The sequence below is a fragment of the Lontra canadensis genome, unplaced genomic scaffold (genome assembly GCF_010015895.1).
Source record: "Lontra canadensis isolate GAN:19392208 unplaced genomic scaffold, GSC_riverotter_1.0 scaffold2, whole genome shotgun sequence".
NCBI classification, from domain to species: Eukaryota; Metazoa; Chordata; class Mammalia; order Carnivora; family Mustelidae; genus Lontra; species Lontra canadensis.
The window spans coordinates 10,470,786-10,489,723 of NW_022630996.1; the positions used below are offsets into that span (position 1 = coordinate 10,470,786).

Here is an 18,938-nt window from a genome sequence, read left to right on the forward strand (position 1 = left end):
CCTGGGATCGAGCCCCGCATCGGGCTCTCTGCTCGGCAGGAAGCCTGCCTCCTCCTCCTCTCTCTCTCTCTCTGCCTGCCTCTCTGCCTACTTGTGATCTGTCTGTCAAATAAATTAATTAAAAAAAAAAAGATTCTCTTAAAGGTCACCATTCAAATTCCCACTGTGATTTCCATTAAGGATACAAGAACAAAGGGAAAGCAGTTTGGCTCGATTGTTGATCAACTTCACCAAGCGCCGTCTTGCTAGAACATATTTCTGGGCAGTGGAGATCTTCTCAACACCAACAGGCATCACAGACTGACACAACTGAGGACCAGAAGCAAAAGCAGCATTAGCGAGAACATAAACTGTAACAAAAACTTCATGAAACTCTATAGAGCGGGTCCCTATGACAGGCAAGGCGAACAACATTCAAAGAAGTTTAAACATCCTTGCAGACAAGGGTTATTATCTAGTTAGGAAGCTGGTAACTTTAAAAAAACTGAGAGCCAAAGTAGTGGAATCCACAAATGCAGATTCATCTGCTGCTTTCTGGAAAAGGTCTTATCTCTGAAACCAACATTTCCAATCTGCTGATGGGCCGACCCACCCTGAATTTCCTGTCACACTTAAACAAAACACAACAGTAGGTTTTTCAAGCTGCAGGTCTAACAGTGCCATGGAGAATTTCTGTAACAGCTGTCATGTGTCTTCTGAAGAAAATGTAAAGCAGATTTCTACAGCATAAACTAAAATAGGCTCATCAACCCAGAACCGCCCTTCATCACACCTCTGCTCAGCATAAGCACCGTGGGCCGCCTCAAAATTCAGCTGTGGCTTTGACAGAAGGCACCCTCAAGTGCGGCTGGGGGAGCACCACGTCCTTGACGGGAAGGCTGCAGTCCCTCTGGCAAGAACCAGCATCACCCACAAGCTGCACATGAGGGGGAAGGGCTGCCAGAGGTACACCACCCCATTTCAGGGATTATCTGAACATCATCACAGTTACTCCTGCCTCGGGACTCGCTAGCTGTGTGGCTCTGGGTAAGTCATTCAACCCTCCAGGACCATCATTTCCTCATCCGAGAAAACAGGCGTAGTGACAGTATCTGCCTCAGGGACTGAGAAAGAACTTGCAGCTCGGGGCCTGGCACATCGTCACCACCCACCACACGTGCCCTGTCATCCTGGAGGAGTGGCAAGAGGGAGGAGCTCTGACTGCTCTGTAAAGTGACATGGAGTTTTTCAGGACACTTGGTACAAACGAGGAATGACAACATGGTTCCACATCCAGGCCGCCAAAGGCCACCAGGAAGCTTCGGCACTCGCCAAGGGATACCTGGCGTGGTTCAGCTGTGCCAAACAGGAAAGACGGCAGCTGCTCAGGAAGCAGGCCTAGCAACTCAGCATCGTTAGCTACAGTAAATATCAGTGAGTGATTCTGGGTCACTGAGGGCAGGCAGTCAGGTCTGAGGTGCCATCTCATTTGTCTGAAAAATTCACCCGAAACCAAAGATGCTGAAGGCACAGAGACATCTTACTTAAGGGATCACTTCTACTGAATAAGCCTTTGCGACAGAAACCCAAGTTTCTCAGCACAGATTTTAAAAGCATAAATTACCAACGCTCTTCTTCACAAGCCAGCTGCTGTCCTACTGGAGGGCAGGTGGTGTTCCTGAACAGGTGTGACTTGCCTGTCTCCCATTTAAGTGTTCCCCTGCTTACCAGGCGTGGTACTCCTGTGAGGGACTCTTCTTCAGGCCACACAGAGCCATCATCTCAAACCCTTTCATCTCACTGCACACGTCATCTTTATGCACAAGTTGGACACCAGGACTGTGGCCCTTATCAGGAAAAGCAATGGCTTCTCAAAACTCTCCACAACTTGTTATAAGATTCATACCTCTTTGATCTCGTCTGGTGGAAGTTGCTCTACGTTCTGTAATTTGTTGACACTCCGTCGATGACTGTCGTAATAGCTGAAGAAATCATTAGCGCTCTGTTTCAGCAGGTAGACAATAATACCCAAACCAGGCAGGCGCCAGTACGGAATCACTGGAGCTTGAGTATCTAACAGAGTTGAAAAAAAAACCACAATGTTCCACCTATAAGACCTGTTTTAAATGAGGGATGGCCGGGAATTGAAGGTCATTTAAGCTATTATTAAAACCAACCCAAGACTACTGGTGGGTACTTCTGACAGTTCAGAGGAGTGGTGAGCTACCACGATCAGGAGCTCCTATGCACAAAGCTGGAGCCTAAAGAATAGGGCAATCTGGCTGGCGGACTCTGACAGAACTCTCCCTTTATGGGGGGAAGACCTCTTTGGGAAATCTGGCACACACCTTTGCATCCAGCTCCCCACCCACATCCCAAACACACACATATACGCGCACACATGTGCAAGCCGTACACACGAGTTGGAGTTTCCAGAGCCCAGGGGAAGAATTCCTGCCTCACCTACAGCCCTAGTTATATGGATTCATTTCTGGTCTGCACCTCTCTGGTTGCTGAATTTCCAGCTCACAGTCATTCTCCCAAGAGAAGGAGAACACTGAGATACTGAAAAAATACAATTAAATTTAAACTTTAACAACTCTCTTACCACCATGAGTCCATTTGGGTAGGAAACAAAATGTGCTACCTTTTACTCAACTAGCTTCTGATGAAGGTGCAAAGGAACCATGAGAAGTTGGAAAAGTAGTTCGTGAAGGGAAGAACTGGAAGGATTGGTGCAAACAGAGCAATTTCCTCTTACAACCAAGTGACTCCTTGGGAAATACCTTAGTAATTTCAAGTACAATTTGGAGATAATCTTTGTTTAATGGCTCTAACTGCCAAGAATACTGTAGGAGAGATGTGCATTTGCTTCCTTCCCCACTATCTCCCTTAACTTTGCTTCAAAGTCAGATTTCATAGGTCTTCATGAGGAGAGGACGAGAGAGAACAGTTTCTTGTCAGTGGATGTTGCCACCAACCAGGACACCCTAGACTCATCTAAGTTGCCGGGTTTCCCTTTCCCGTCTTCAGTGAAGATGTGACAGTCTCTACAATATACAGCCTTCTCCTAGGGACCCTGGTGCCCATTTAAATGATACCTACTCTGGTAGGAAAACATCCAAAAAGAGAATGATCTAATGCTGACAGGAGTACTTCAAAGCCTATCAGGAGTTCTCACATACTAACATGATCATAGCTAGAAAATATTAAGGTGTGCAGAAGCCAGCAGACTTAAACGGCAGATGAGGACGGCTCACGACAAAGCTAACTACAGAAACAGATTCTGCAGGAAAGAGCGTGAAGTCTAGGCAGCAGAAGTGCTACAGGAGAGCGCCCTGAACCACAAGTAATAGCACATATGCTAAATAGTAACAGTGACGACCCGCAGGAATGAAAATAATTCTACGTCACACTTAGGCAGTGCTAAGGGCCAGACACTGCTCTAAAGCACTTTACGTTTGAGTAACACGATAATCCTTCCAGTAATTCAATGGAGAAGAGCCTGTTGTTACTCCCATTTTACAGATGAGGAGGCTGAGGCACAAAGAGGCTAAGTAGCTTTTCTAAAGTCCTATCAACAGTCGCTCACAGAACAGGGACTCGAATCTAGGCAGCTCGTCATGAGTCTATGTTCTTCGCCGCTAGGTTAGACCGCCCTCTACAACTGAATGTTCTTGAACCTACCACACACCTATCCACTCCTGTGTCTACAACTGGAAAAGGTAAGTAGGCTTTTTAAATCTTTAAAAAGTCTGAGGAAAAATAAAGAACAGTATGTAAGGCTTCATAAAGTTCATCATCAAGTATTAAAGATCTGAGAATGACTTCGTATGTGAAAGACTGGCTCAAAGTGAGAAGAAATCGAATGAACTGTTAATAATTACTACTGATACATTATTAGCATATAATTAATGTTTTTGAAGAACAGATGACAAAACTACAATTTCATTTGAAAATGTTATGAGGTTAAATTTGTTTTAAAATGTTATAAGATTCAAGGGAGAAGAAAAGGACCTCCTTCGACACTTTATAATGGAGTCACACAAACAGTTTTCGGCACCATTTACACGAGACAGTGGTTATATGCTATTAAGCTAATATGTTTTTCATAATATCATTCTATTAAATATTTTATGTGATTAAGTAATTTTCAGAGAAAATAAGATCTTGAAGAAGATGAAAATGTGACAAAATGATGTGCAGAAACCTCACACAAAAAGCTTCTGGAAATGAGCAGCAGTGCATTACATTACCAAGAACCACTAAGATCCGAATGGGCTTTGTCTTCTGAGTCTCCCACGGCATAACAGCTTTAATCAGCCCATAGCCGTCACTTTCCAGATCTCGCCTATTATGTCCTTAGGAAGTCATAGACTGTCATCTACATTTACTTGGCATCTACTTAGCACCTACATTTTACTTTGCTGTGGTATAGAAATTTGGGGCTATACTACAGGACCCAATTTAGACACTGCATTCAGCTCAAAATGATTTCACACATAAACCGTCTGTTACATTTGTACATTTCTCACCCAGCTAGCTTACTCACCAATCTTAGAGCCTTTCTTTAGGATCTCAAATACTATTCAAAACCATACTCTCCCCCACAAAGCTTTTCTAAACTTATCCTCAGAAAATCTTGACTTTCTGTCCTCTCCGGCTCTCTAGCTTATGCATGGGACTGACAACACTACCGCCTTACTGAGCCTTCTTAAAGTCATTTACAAATTTTCCCACTAATTACATATAAAGAAAAAACCTGTGTCTCACTGGAGCCAACTAGATTTTGTCTTAGTTACAGAATACAGAAATACAGAAAAAATACAGAATACAGAAGAAAACTTAATCCTCAAATACATAAAGAAAGATACAGGCTCACCTTGCCGGGGTCCATCTCTGTTAATGGTTTCTGACAGGCTGGGGGTGAAGAGACACACAGCATGTTGAAATGTGGGGGAGATCTGTAGCATGAGTGACTGGCAATATTCCATGACATTGGCACAGATCTACGAAGGAAAAATAACAGTAACAAAAATATTAGTTCCCCAAATGCCCAAATATCATCGAACTCCAGACTTGGAGGAGAACAAAGTTACTGATCCTTTTGTAAAATTACAACAAAGTTCTAAATCAATTTGCAAAATTACTCCCATCTGCCCATCTGTTATTTTGCTTCTGAAAACACACAAATGTTCAATAACAGATACACGATGCCCACCCTTCTTTCTTACCTGCTGCATGGCCAGTTCGAGCTCATCTTTCTTGCTCACTCGATCTCCCTCCACATTATCATCTTGAAATTTAAACTGACGCAGTCTGTCAGAGCCCCCAAAGCGGCTTAGAAGTCCTAAACACTGGCGCTGAAAAAGAGAAAGCGATTTTATTCATATATAATGGGATATGTCTAAAATTAGTTACCTCTCTTTGAGGGATATAAAAAAGAAAAACTCATCAGGGAGTAAAAATCGCTTTAAGGAGTCTGATTTCTTACTTCCAACTGAGGCAACTGAAGTTAGCCCTATTAAAATTAGCCTTTTTGCTAGTGCCATTTGCTCGGCAGTCAACTTATTAACACCATTTTTTTTAGCAGTTAATCCCCATTACACCATAAGCATTAGCCAAAAAATATTCTGTTATCACACCAATAATTCCTTGGAAGATACCCATTAAATGAACACAAGTTGACAAACAATGAGAAGGAAAATGAGATGGCAAATAGACGACACTTTGTCACAAGCACGTCCATGACCATTTTGTCTAAGAAGGCTCAAGTTTAAAGGCTGCTTCTCCTAGGGCCACTTCTGGGGACTTCATTAGAGGGTGGGAATACACAGGGAGCCTTGGCAGATAAAATGAAAATGTCATCTGCTTGAAATGTTGGTACTTTTCATCTGACAACGTAATTTTTCCTAAGGTTCTTGGAAGGAAAGGATAAGCTTTTCACAATTGGTAACCAACAGGTTACTCAACCTCCACAAACCTCAATGCTCACATTCCCAGGGCGCAAACAGCGACTCCTACTCTAAGAGATTGTTGTCAGGATTATCTGAGACAATAAATGAATCATATTTACACTTGTATACAGTGCTCTGCACAGAGTAAGGGGACAAAAAAAACATGTTTTGTACTTTAAAAACTGGTATCTCGGGGCACCTGGGTGGCTCAGTGGGTTAAAGCCTCTGCCTTCAGCTCAGTGATCCTATGGTCCTGGGATCGAGCCCCAAGTCGGGCTCTCTGCTCAGCAGGGGCCTGCTTCCTCCTCTCTCTCTGCCTGCCTCTCTGCCTACTTGTGATCTGTCAAATAAATAAATAAAATCTTTAAAAAAAAAAAACTGGTATCTCACACACACACCCATGTACACAGACATACACAGATATATAATACAGCCTACATAAACTGATGTTAGTTTACATAGTAAGACTGGATAAGGCAAAACATACTAAAAAGACAATATAAATTTATTTTGCCAAAATATTTGCCAAAACAGATGCACTAACACATTTCTAGAGGTCACCTTATGAAATATCCTTTAAAAATATCTTTTTCTCCCTACCAACAAACAAAAATTAGAAGACAAAAAAAGAGAAGAGGAAAAAAAAGCAGAGTATTTGGGTTTTGCTGGTGAGAGTGCAACCCTTTTCAGAGTTTGATAATGGCTCAACATGTCCTGTATGTGCATCCTTGGACCCGGCAAGACCAGTTAGTTTTATCCAATCTATAGGTCAAAAATTTGTACACAAAAATGCTGACAGCAACTGTTTTCTTTTGGAAACCTGAAAAAACAGTTCACAAAAAGAGAACTGGTTAAGAAAATTACTGTATCAAAAACAATGAAATATAAATTCTAATATATAAATACAATTATTCTGAAGCCAATCAAAAGTGAAGCTATTCAGATCAAAGCAGGCCAGGAGGCTCCCACAAAGACAATACATACTTAGTTGACAATATGTTTGAATGTATTAAAGGGAGATTACATAACTGGAAGACAGTCTGTGAATAAATTAGAACTAACTATATAAAAACCAAGCAAATAGGGGCGCCGGAGAGGCTCAGTCAGTTAAGCGTCTGCCTTCAGCTCAGGTCATGATCCCAGGGTCCTGGGATCGAGCCCACATCATCAGGCTCCCTGCTTGGTGGGGAGTCTGCTTCTGCTGCTCCCCCTGCTTGTGCGTGCTTGCTCTCTCTTTCTCTCTCTGTCAAATAAGTAAATAAAATCTTAAAAAAAAAAAAAAAAAAAAAGCCAAGCAAATAAACAAACAAAAAAACCCAACTACTCACTCTAGGGAAAACATAATGTTGCACTTAAAAGTAAACATGGGTGATAACCCATTCTTTTTTTTTTTTTTTTTTTTAAGATTTATTTATTTATTTGTTTGACAGAGATCATAAGTAGGCAGAGAGGCAGGCAGAGAGAGAGGAGGAAGCAGGCTCCCTGCCAAGCAGAGAGCCTATGTGGGGCTCGATTCCAGGACCCTAGGATCATGACCTGAGCTAAAGGCAGAGGCTTTAACCCACTGAGCCACCCAGGAGCCCCCTATCACCTATTCTTAATCATAAATGACAAGTGCTGATCTAATTAAAATTATGATGTAATTATGTTGCATTTCAGTTGCGGGGGGCGAGACAGTGTTGTGAGAAATGTCCATATTATACAGTGGAAGAAAAGGACAAAAGGGATCTAAGGTCTCATCCTCCTCAATGGAAAATCAACAGATGATTCCTAAAAGTGGAAAATAAACACATTATTTTGATACACCACAAAATCAATTAAACCCATCAAGAGGGTTTGCCCAAATCCAGGAAGCAGAACAGGGAGGATGACTGAGAGGACTGCTGTATTTTACTGTTAAATCTTTTAGGAACTACTCTTTAAAGAAGTCAGAATCAGTTACCTGGAATCTTCCAATATGTCCCTGTAGCTCCATTAGAGATCCTTCATTTACATCAACATCAAGTTCATTTAATATACCTATAAAATTTGGAATGCTTTTAAATACAGTTTTATAATCAACAAAATAAAAACATTAAAAGACCGGGAAGAGTGGTTCTAGCATTTTATATTCCCTATGTATAAGAACAGACAGAGACTTGCCATGAAGAAGCTCTGGGAAATACAACTTCACAAAGACTGGAAGTTCACCAATTGTTCATTTATATGCAACTTATATCTAGACTGAATTCATAATTTTAAAAGGTACTTTTTAAAGGTTTTAGCATAAATCTCACTTTTTATTTATAACCATAAAAGTTAAAATTTTCTAAACTCAGCAGTAAATTACTTTGTCATGAAAGAGTTTAGGATATAAAATGCTGATAACGAAATACATTTCCTTTTTCATTTAACTCTCCTAGGTACTGTATCATTTAATTTTTTTTCATTTCCCTTAAGCAAAGTACAGTTTGCATATACATAAAAAAGTTCCCATTCAGCTTCTGTTTAGACTTACTACAAAATTCTTAAAGTGATCAACCTCTCATAAGAAAAAAACTATGAGGAAACAAAAAAAGCTATCAGGAAAAAACCCTTTATTTCTATCAAGGCCTCCAAGCAAACCCACATTGGCTTCTTCTTTGTTCCATGGCTGTCGTCACACAGAGGATCACCTGCACCTGTCCCAGTTACCCTAACTTTCTGTTTGCACAATCCCTTTAACTCAGGCCTAACTTCCAAGCATCCACTCCAGAGCATGTAACCCAGAACCTTATCCTTTGCTACTCACAAAGACAAGACCTCCTCTTTCTGGATTTTTCAGCCCATGACTTCATAAAAACCTATAGAAAATACACACGCTGGTTCACTATACCTCACCTGTGCCTCATTCTCTATCCTTTCCCACCTCTACCTCCTCTGCGAGTCTGCTCCCAGAATCCCCTTCTTTTCCAGCTTACCAAAATCTATCCTGCCACAGAGGACTTTTCCTCACTATTTGAAAATATGTCTAGGTCTCCTTTGTACTCCAAAACAAAACAAAGACAAGCAAAAACCTGGTTAATATAAAATTCTTGAAATATTTTTTCCACATTTGCTGCTTACAACTTTAAGCCCTTCTCTTCCCATCCTACCCCTTGAAAGCTGGATTGTATATCTAACACTATCATGGAATGCAGGCTTTTTCCTCTCTGTCCTCAAACTTTCTGATCTCTGCAACATGTGTTGCTATTCCCCAGTTCTTTTTTTCCACCTGTTGCCTCTGTTTAAAAAGACTACTTAGGGCACCTGGCTGGCTCAGTCAGTGGAGCACACAACTCTTGATCTTGAGGTTGTGAGTTTAAGCCCCACACTGGGTATAGAGATTACTTAAAAGTCAAATCTTAGGGGCATCTGCCTGGGTGGCTCAGTGGGTTAAAGCCTCTGCCTTCAGCTCAGGTCATAATCTCAGGGTCCTGGGATCAAGCCCCGCATCAGGCTCTCTGCTCAGTGGGGAGCCTGCTTCCCTCTCACTCTCTGCCTACCTCTCTGCGTACTTGTCATCTCTGCTGTCAAATAAATAAATAAACTCTTTAAAAAAAAAAATCAAATCTTAGGGCACTTGGGTGGCTCAGTCGGTTAAATGTCTGCCTTCCACTCAGGTCATGACCCTGAGTCCCAGGATCAAGTCCCACATCATGCTCCCCACTTGGTGGGGAGCCTCCTTCTCCCTCTGACCCTCCCTGCTCTGGTGCTCTCTCTCTCTCTCTCTCTCACTCTCTCTCAAATAAATAAAATCTTTTTAAAAAATAAGTAAAAATAAAATAAAAAATCTTAAAAAAAAAAAAAAAGACTAGCAATTCTCAGTTTCTGTAAGACCCTTCTACTAAGTATCAGTTGAGTCCTCTATGTACCGTTTTTATCGGTCTCTACTCCAAAACACTTTCTAGAATATTTGTGGGTCCTAGAAAAAAATTAACCTGCTGACAAGTATTTGAGGAGGTAAGACACACCCAGGATAAGGCGAGGCAATACAGGGGACACAGTTATAAATGGGCTTATAATTTAATGGGAGCATTTAAGATAAAAAATATATATAGCAAAATTATGGGAGAATACAAAATAATACATCATCAAGGGTTAAACTGCAGTGTAGTGTTGATAAGAGTTAAAACTGTTAAAAGTTTGTTGAAAAAAATCTGGGAGGGTATTTGGCATTATTTTCAAAAAAGTTTTAAGTATATATATTTTCAGACCAAGCACTGTCAGAAATTTATCAAGCCGACCAGCTCAAATCTACAAAAACACATATGTGTACAAATAGACACACACAGTTATTAAATGCCACACTTCTGGAAATTTAAAAAAAGACTGGGAACAGTCAACATGTTACAGGGATATGGTTAAACAACAAAGATCTGGTTAGCTCTCATAACTGGAGAATTATGCAGCCAATTTTTAAAAATGAGGTAGGAACTCTATGTGATGATGAGAAAAGATCTGGAAAAAAGTTACAGAGCAGTGTGTATAGTATGATTTCATTTGTGTAGGGAGGTGACAGTTTTATACCATATGCATAGAAATGTCTAGAAAAATAAACTGAGAACTGATTCCTTTTAGAGAACAGGAACTGCCAGTCATGGTATTTTCACTCTGTTCTTTTATTTTGTTTGAATTTATCATCAGCGTGTTAAAAATAAAACCCTGCTTTTCTGAATACAATCTTAATACCCTAACAGGGTCAAATGATGCTATTAAGCAAAATACAAAAATTTTAGGCATTTAAAAAATTTAATGAGAGGAGACTTCATGAATAAAATGATCTTACCAGAGGATATGATAAATTCTCTTTTATCCTAACTCAGCACTTTTGGTGCTGAATGAAGTAGCATCATAGAATGTCCCTCTTGTTGGGGCACCTGGGTGGCTCAGTCAGTTAAGTGTCTGCCTTTGGCTCAGGTCATGATCCCAGGATCCTGGGATCAAGTCCCGCATCAGGCTGCCTGCTCAGCAAGGAATCTGCTTCTCCCTCTCTCCCTCTCCCTCCTGCTCTCTCTCCCTCTCTCTCAAATAAATAAAATGTAAAAAAAATAATGTCTCCCTGTCATCAACCTACAAAATGAATGAAATTCGCCAAAAGGGGGTGGCAGTGGGGGACTTATGCTGTAAACACTGAAAAATGGTGATGGCAAAGGAAAAAATAAGAGAAAATTCTGGTGAAGTAAGTAGCATTATTCAGCTTTGTGACCCTTATTCCACTCCTCAGATGCAGCGAAGGAAAGAAGATAAACCAAAAACTCTTGCAAATTCTCATGAAGACTCTTCAATTTTCAGAGAAATCTTTTAGAGTAATTAGACAAGGCCTAGAGAAATCAAGGGAAACCCGTTAGGAGGAGAACCATTACAAAGCACCGTGGGACCTTAGTAGAGGTAAGAAGGATGACCTGACTGGTTTCATCTGAAGACACTGGGATGAGCTGGGGAAATGAGCCTAACAAGCACACAGGGCTGAGATACAACGTGACTGCGAGGAGTGGAAGCTGCGCTCTCATCCGAATAAGCAGGGGCTCCCAGTGCTTCCCCAGGCACTGCACTCCGCCCTGCCAAACACTCTTCCTCTCCCAGTACAAAAGGGCCCAAGCACTGATACCCCATGGAGAGAAAAACATATTGGGGTTAGGGGGAGCAGAATCACGGGCTGGTCTCGGACTTGGCAACAGGTTAAAAATGGAGGTAATATAGCCTACAAGTTCACAGCACAGGCTCAGAAGCCATACTGGCTGGGAAACCACACCACCAGTATTATCCACGTGACTTTGGACAAGGCAACCTCTCTGTGCCTCTCTGTGCCAGGCACCCCAAAACTAAATAGCTTTCTTAAACTGCACGTAAGAGGTAATCTTGTTCTCGTTAGTTGTAAAATGTGGAAAATAATCTCGTCAGGCTGTTGTGAGGAATAATTAAATATACTAAATGTTTAAAATAAGTACTTGGCACATTATGCTTAGTAAATAAGAGCTACAAGTTCTGAGGTAAATAAAATCATAATCAGCCGGGCGCCTGGGTGGCTCAGTGGGTTAAGCCTCTGCCTTCAGCTCAGGTCATGATCTCAGGGTACTGGGATCGAGGCCCGCATCGGGCTCTCTGCTCAGCGGGGAGCCTGCTTTCTCCTCTCTCTCTCTATGCCTGCCTCTCTGCATACTTGTCATCTCTCTCTCTCTGTTTCAAATAAATAAATAAATAAAATCTTAAAAAAAAAAAATCATAATCAGCCATGCCATCATTCACGAATAAAGGCAACTTTAGACATTCATCAATATTAGAGTATTCAGGGAGCATAACATACTTTTTCTTGGGAGAAGGGACCTCAGTACAAATTAAAAATACCAATAGATAGGGACGCCTGTGTGGCTCAGCTGGTTAAGCTTAGTTCGACTCAGGGTCCTTAAATCTAGCCCAGGCAATGGGCTCCAGCACCAGCTCCGTGCTTAGTGCAATCTCCTTGCCCCTCCCCCTGCTCACAAGCACTCCCTTCCTCTCCCTCGCTCTAATTCTTTCTCCAATAAATAAAATCTTTAAAAAAAAAAAAATAGAGCTAATAGCTCTTATGCTCTCAGCGTGAAGAAACACTTGTCTGGAATTCAGCAATGTTTTCAGAGTCTCTTCAATTAATTCTTTAATCTGTTAAGTTCACATAAATTTAAATAGTTTCTTGGTTTTTAAAGATTTTATTTATTTATTTGACAGTGAGAGAGAGAGAAAGAGAGCCTGACCTGGGGCTCAATCCCAGGACCTCAGGACCACGACCTAAGCTGAAGGCAAATCCTTAACAACTGAGACACCCAGGCACCCCAGAACTAAATAGCTTTCTTAAACTGCACATAAGAGGTAATCTTGTTCTCATAAGTCACCTCAGGATGTCCCTGTCTCTCCTGTACGTGCAAAATCAAAAAGCAATGTCTGAGAAGTCACTCACCAAATGTTAACATGTGGTGATTCTGTGCTTGCTTCAGCAGCACAAGGATTGAAAAAAAAAACTTGCTAATTTCCAGGCAGTGAGGTTTTGAGTATTAATTATTTTCTTGAACTTTCTGAATTTTTTGGTATGATCATATATCATCTTATACATATAAACTTACTAATTAAAAAAAAAAAAAAAGGCTGGGCGCCTGGGTGGCTCAGTTGGTTGAGCAACTGCCTTCGGCTCAGATCATGATCCCGGACTTCCAGGATCGAGTCCCGCATCGGGCTCCCCACTCCTTGGGGAGTCTGCTTCTCCCTCTGACTTTCTCCTCTCTCATGCTCTCTCTCACTCATTCTCCCTCAAATAAATACTAAAATCTTTAAAAAAAAAAAAAAAAAAAAGGCAGTTAACTCTGTTAATACCAATTTCAGTAAGTCCTATGTACTGCAAAGCCATAAAAACTTCATTCTATGAAGTATACTTCAGTCTGTAGAGAATTATTCAAAGTCCGTTCAACACAATCAACTCACCAGGAAGGGCTGCTTTACTTATAATTCCTGTCAGCAGAGCCAGTTCCTGCAAGGAGCCAGCGCTCACGTCCTGACAGCGCAGGATCGCTTGGATGGTATCCGAATGGGAAATGAGAAACTGCAGCACCTGAGCAGGGCCAAGGGAGGAGAAACAGAAAAAAGGGAGGTCAAGACGAGCACATTTTTTCTACATCTGTAATTCATCTTTTTAATAAAGCTGAAGCACCAAATTTGATGTCATGAATCACAGTGAACGTAATATAAGTGACTGTCTTCTGCATTTATACAGTTTATTTCCTCAAGAAGCAAACATTTACCTAAAATGCAAAAGAAAACCAAAGATGATTTCAGCTTTTAGAAATTACTGTACTTAGAGGCTAGGGTAGAAAAGTATAATATAACTTACAACTACTATATGAAAACTATTATTTGACCCTTATTTTGTTTATTTTTATCTAAATGGAACTAGAACAGGAATTTAGAATGAGTGGGGATAAAAATGACTCCCTGAATTTAAGTTGCTCTATGAAAATCTGACTAGCCTGACATGGAAACAATCACATAAAAGTTTTTGTTAAATTCTCCTTTTGATATAACACAAATACGATAAAAATCCTGACCTCTAAACTCTGCCCTTCCACAGTGGCATTTTCAAGCGTACTTTCATGGAGGAATCCAATTATTTTTACATGTGATGTCTTCTCAACTACATCATAAATGCCTTGAAGGCTGAACTATGTCAAAACAAGCCAAACATCTGAATCACTCAGGAACTGTGCCCCCTTTTATTTTTTATTCAGATTCCTGGCCTTAGCCCGTAACTGTTGGACATAGAACTCTGCAATCTTTTTTTTTTTTTTTTTAAATGTGGGTTCCATGATGGGTCCCAATGTGGGGCTTGAACTCGCAACAGTGAGATCAAGACCAGAGCTGAGATCAAGAGTTGGATGCTTAGAGAAAGGGGAACCCTCCTACACTGTTGGTGGGAATGCAGGCTGGTGCAGCCACTCTGGAAAACAGTGTAGAGGTTCCTCAAAAAGTTGAAAATAGAGCTACCCTAGGACCCAGCAATCGCACTACTGGGTATTTGCCCTAAAGATACAAATGTAGTGATCCAAAGGGGCACGTGCACTGGAATGTTTATAGTAGCAATGTCCACAATAGCCAAACTATGGAAGGAACCTAGATGTCCATCAACAGATGAATGGATAAAGATGTGGTACATATATACAATGGCATACTATGCAGCCATCAAAAAACTGAAATCTTGCCATTTGCAACAACATGGATGGAACTAGAGGGTATTAATGCTAAGTGAAATAAGTCAATCAGAGAAAGACAATTATCATATGATCTCTCTGATATGAGGAATTTGAGAGGCAGGGCATGGGTAGGTAGGGAGGGAAATGAGGCATGGGGGGTAGGGAGAGAAAAAATAAAACAAAATGAGATCGGGAGAAAGACAAACCATTAAGAGACTCTTAATCTCATGAAACAAACTGAAGGTTGCTGGGGGGTGGTGGGATAGGGATAGGGTGGCTGGGTTATGGACACTGGGGAGGGTATATGCTATGGTGAGTGCTGTGAAATGTGTAAGCCTGATGATTCACAGACCTGTACCACTGAAGCAAATAATACATTATATGTTAATTTAAAAAAAAAAAAAAAGTTGGACACTTAACTGACTGGGCCACCCAGACACCTCTCAGTAATTTCTATTTTTAAAACAAGCTCCTCAAGGGATTCTGCCACAGCCAGTACAAGAGTGGTATTAGAGAATCTTGTATCATCAGAATGTCCCACTTCTTAATAAAAAAAAAAATCTTAATCTCAATAAAGGAGAAGACAAGGAAAGTCTTCTGAGTTTTAAAGAACTGACTCCAAGGCCACATATGGAAGTGGCAGGACGTACTAAAGCAGCATAAAACAAGGGGTCATGCTAGAAAGAGCAGCATTCTACCTCAGTGATGTAAGCCCAAAGACTGATGGCAGGGAGAGCACCTAAAATTACCATAAAGTATGACACAGTTCCTGGGGGGTGTCACAATAATAGAGCAGTATAATCAAAATCTGCTAGTCCTAATGGTAAGTCTCATCAGTGAATGGCTAAACTATACACATATTATTAGTTTAAAGAAACAAAGGGTTTTTTTTTAAAGGTTTCATTGAAAAGGGATGAAAATAAAACTGATTTCTGGTGCTCAATGAAAAAAATTTTTATTAGTTAGAAAATTCACTTATCTCAATTCGTTCTCTAAATATCACAACCCAATAGGCCATAATCATCTATCTTCCATATTTTCTGCAAGGCCTAAAATGGTGTACGGCCTCTCAATAAATCTCTGGTTAAATTACATCTTAGAAGCCAGTTTATTCCTATCACAATAACCACTTTCTTTTACAGAAGAACAAATTTAGAGATCTTGCTTTTCATCTCACTATTCTATTCTTCGCTGTAGGGTTTCATTCAAATAAGAGCGGGTCAATGAAGTTCACAGCAAAGTACAAGGGGTTTTCGACGCCCAGGGCTGCCACAGACAGTATGGTCAAGTCACGGACATGGTCTATGGCTCGGGTTTGTGCAATGGTAAAATGAGGACCGACACCGTCTACACCAAGGGCTCTTCTCACCTGCCCCGCTGCCTGTAAGTGCTGGGCCGTGCTGGACGTGAGGATGACCTGGCACAAGCGGAGCGCCGGGAGCAGAATCTGCCGGTAGCGGTCCACCGGGGCGGGGATGAACACTGGCGGGTCTCTCAGGCCGAACATGCTTCATTCATTTCCACCCAACAAGGAGAGAGCGACAGTCCAAGAGTTAAGGGATGCTAACAGTTCCTGCCCATCTCCATGGCAAGCAATCACAGGTGCCTGATTAAGGTGTGAGGCTACTAAGGAGAACTCTGCAGCCCGTATCAACAGTAAAAACGGAGTTATTTCAATTCTGAAAAATCGTGGTAAAGAAAATCTGTACAATTTGAAGACAATGCTTGGAACTCAACATATATATCCTACTCTAAATGCTCCTGTGGGCCACAGAAACTACAAACAAGAAACAGATAAAAACTTTATTTTCTCCACATTTCCTTCTCCTGTACGCAGAGCCAGAAATGAGTCCACATTGTCCATTACACTAATAAATCAAGATTTGAAAAAGTTAAAATGAGGGGCACTTTGGTGGCTTAGTTGGTTAAGCAACTGCCTTCGGCTCAGGTCACGATCCTGGAGTCCCGGGATCGAGTCCCACATCGGGTTCCCAGCACCACAGGGAGTCTGCTTCTCCCTCTGACCTCCTCCCCTCTCATGCTCTCTGTCTCACTCTCTCTCTCTCAAATAAATAAATGAAATCTTAAAAAAAAAAAAAACTTTAAAAAAAAGTTAAAATGAGGCTGTAAAATTTCACTTTTAAGATAAGGTATTAATAAGCTATCATTTATTATAAATGTTTATATTTAAATTTTTAAACAAAACAAAATGGTTGCCTGGTGAAGAAAAGGGAATGGAAGCAAAATACAGAAATAAGAAAAAGGCTTTGCACAGACAAGTGATTAGATGCCAATAGCTAAGGAATGTAATTAACTTAATCCTCTTTACATAAGGGGAAAATAGTAATTCTCATGTTTAAGATTTCAGAAAGCAATATAAAAAGAAAGAAAAAACATTTCTTTGCTGGAGGTAAAATAGTTCTACAGTTAATCCTGAAATACTCAAATATTCAATTTGGCAATGGATCTTTTGCCAAAAATTAGTAAAACTGACCTAAGTGTTATTTACTGCTAAGAGGGTATGCTAACAATATTGTACCCAGGTAGACAAAAATGAGGAAAAAAAAAAAAACAACCCATATTCAAACTGAACTGATATCTGTTAAAAAGCTTGAAACTTAAAAATAGCTTGACTAAAAGTTTTCAAATGTGCAGAGTTGGTAAAATGATACAAGAAAAATATAAAATACTATTCAAATCATCAGGAATAGGAAATCTACAACAAATTATAATTTCACTATAATACTTTAAAGAATCACTACAACTAAAAATAAATGTTCCTTTTTTTTTTTTTTTTTTTTTTGAAGACTTTGTTTATTTAGAGAAAGAGAGTGAGCATGAGTGGGAGGGGGTCAGGGGTAGACAGAGAGAGAAAATCTCAAGCAGATATCGAACTGACCTCTGGAGCCAATGTAGGGCTTGATCTCAGGACCCTGAGATCATGACCCAAGCCAAAATCAAGAGTCAGATACTCAGTCACCTGGGCTACCCAGGTACCCCTAAAAATATATGTTCTATTGAACGGAACACTAAAGTTGAGAAGAAAAACATTTACTAATAAAATCCTCTATTTTCCTCTTACATTACTGCTCTAAAATGGAAAGGATTAGGTCCCTCCTACTTTCACCCTCACTAGCAACTTCCATTTATTAGTAAATGGCAGGGACAGAGGACCCAAAAAGAGTCATCAAGATGAAAGAATACTGCTCAAACAGAATGAAAGACCAATGGCAAAATTATGTTTGGAATATCTTTTTTCCTCACTGATCCTTTACAGTGAAGAATTAGTAAGGAAACAGCACCAACGTGTAGGGACACTTACCTCTGTGGGTCCATCTCTGGGCGCATGTCATAAACCTGGCACTGCGCCAGTCGCACTATCACCCCAGACCTCAGCAGCTCTAAAGCACCCTGCTGTATCTTAGCCACTCTTGTAAGAAATGCCTAAGAAGTTACAAAGGGAAAAACATCAGTACAGAAATCATATCCAGGGGCCTCAGATAAAAATGAGACTCTCTCCCAGCACGTTTCTGATATTCGATCATACTGAAGAGAAACTCTGAGCTAGCTATGCAGGGGCACATTAGACTCCATTTCTCAGGATTCTGTGAGGACTGAAGGGCACCACACATCTCAAGTGCTGCCTCCAGTGCCTTGCATGAAAGTAAGTACTCGACTCCACCGGAGTTTCTCTCACCGTCATGTGCGCACAGGGAGGGCAGGGAAGACTGTTTTGCCCACAGTTCTATCTCTAGTACCTGGTGCCACACCTGGCATGTAATGGGTATTTAATAAATACTTACTGAATAAACAAAGGAAGGGAAAGAACTTAATAAGGAATCTAAGCCTTCAGTGCTCCTATTATTATGACATGGTAGTGTTTTCAACCAGGAGGGAACAGAGAAAACAAATTTGGAGGAAAGGAAATGATGGATTATATGCTGTCCTGAAAATCCTGTGTTAAACTAGAACTAGCACATCGATACTAGAATGTTCACCAGGCAGCTAATGGTCTGAATTTTATTGTGAAGAGGCGATTTTGCTCATTGCTCTCCTCAGAGGACTGAATGTCCTATCATTTGCCATCATCAGCAACCTGACTGAGTAGCGGTTCCATGACCCAACCAACCCTCTCAGGATCACTTCAACTCAACGTCAGCAGGCCTAGAAGACGCATTTCTAACACAGTTCCAAATTTCAAACTCCTTAAAATGATTACAGCTTACATGACAGAAATATTCAAAATGGTGGCCTCACTAATGTTCTTTAATCTATTTACAGCTCTAAG

At 40.7% G+C, this 18,938-nt stretch overlaps 1 protein-coding gene across 4 annotated transcripts in view; it reads right to left on the reverse strand.

Moving 5' to 3' along the window:
• The window catches only part of NUP205 (nucleoporin 205), an 82,556-nt gene that overhangs the window by 2,946 nt on the left and 60,672 nt on the right, over positions 1–18,938 (reverse strand). For 2 of the 4 annotated variants that reach the window (XM_032868535.1, XM_032868540.1), the window contains 8 exons: positions 17,973–18,094; positions 16,020–16,158; positions 13,389–13,515; positions 7,879–7,955; positions 5,214–5,342; positions 4,862–4,988; positions 1,886–2,052; positions 186–309 (listed from right to left, as the gene is read on the reverse strand). In XM_032868535.1, the coding sequence (XP_032724426.1) occupies positions 186–309; positions 1,886–2,052; positions 4,862–4,988; positions 5,214–5,342; positions 7,879–7,955; positions 13,389–13,515; positions 16,020–16,158; positions 17,973–18,094 (1,012 nt within the window). Of the gene's footprint in view, positions 1–140; positions 310–1,885; positions 2,053–4,861; positions 4,989–5,213; positions 5,343–7,878; positions 7,956–13,388; positions 13,516–16,019; positions 16,330–17,972; positions 18,095–18,938 lie in introns of those variants that run through there. The other 2 variants (XM_032868539.1, XM_032868544.1) reach the window with 2 other exon arrangements.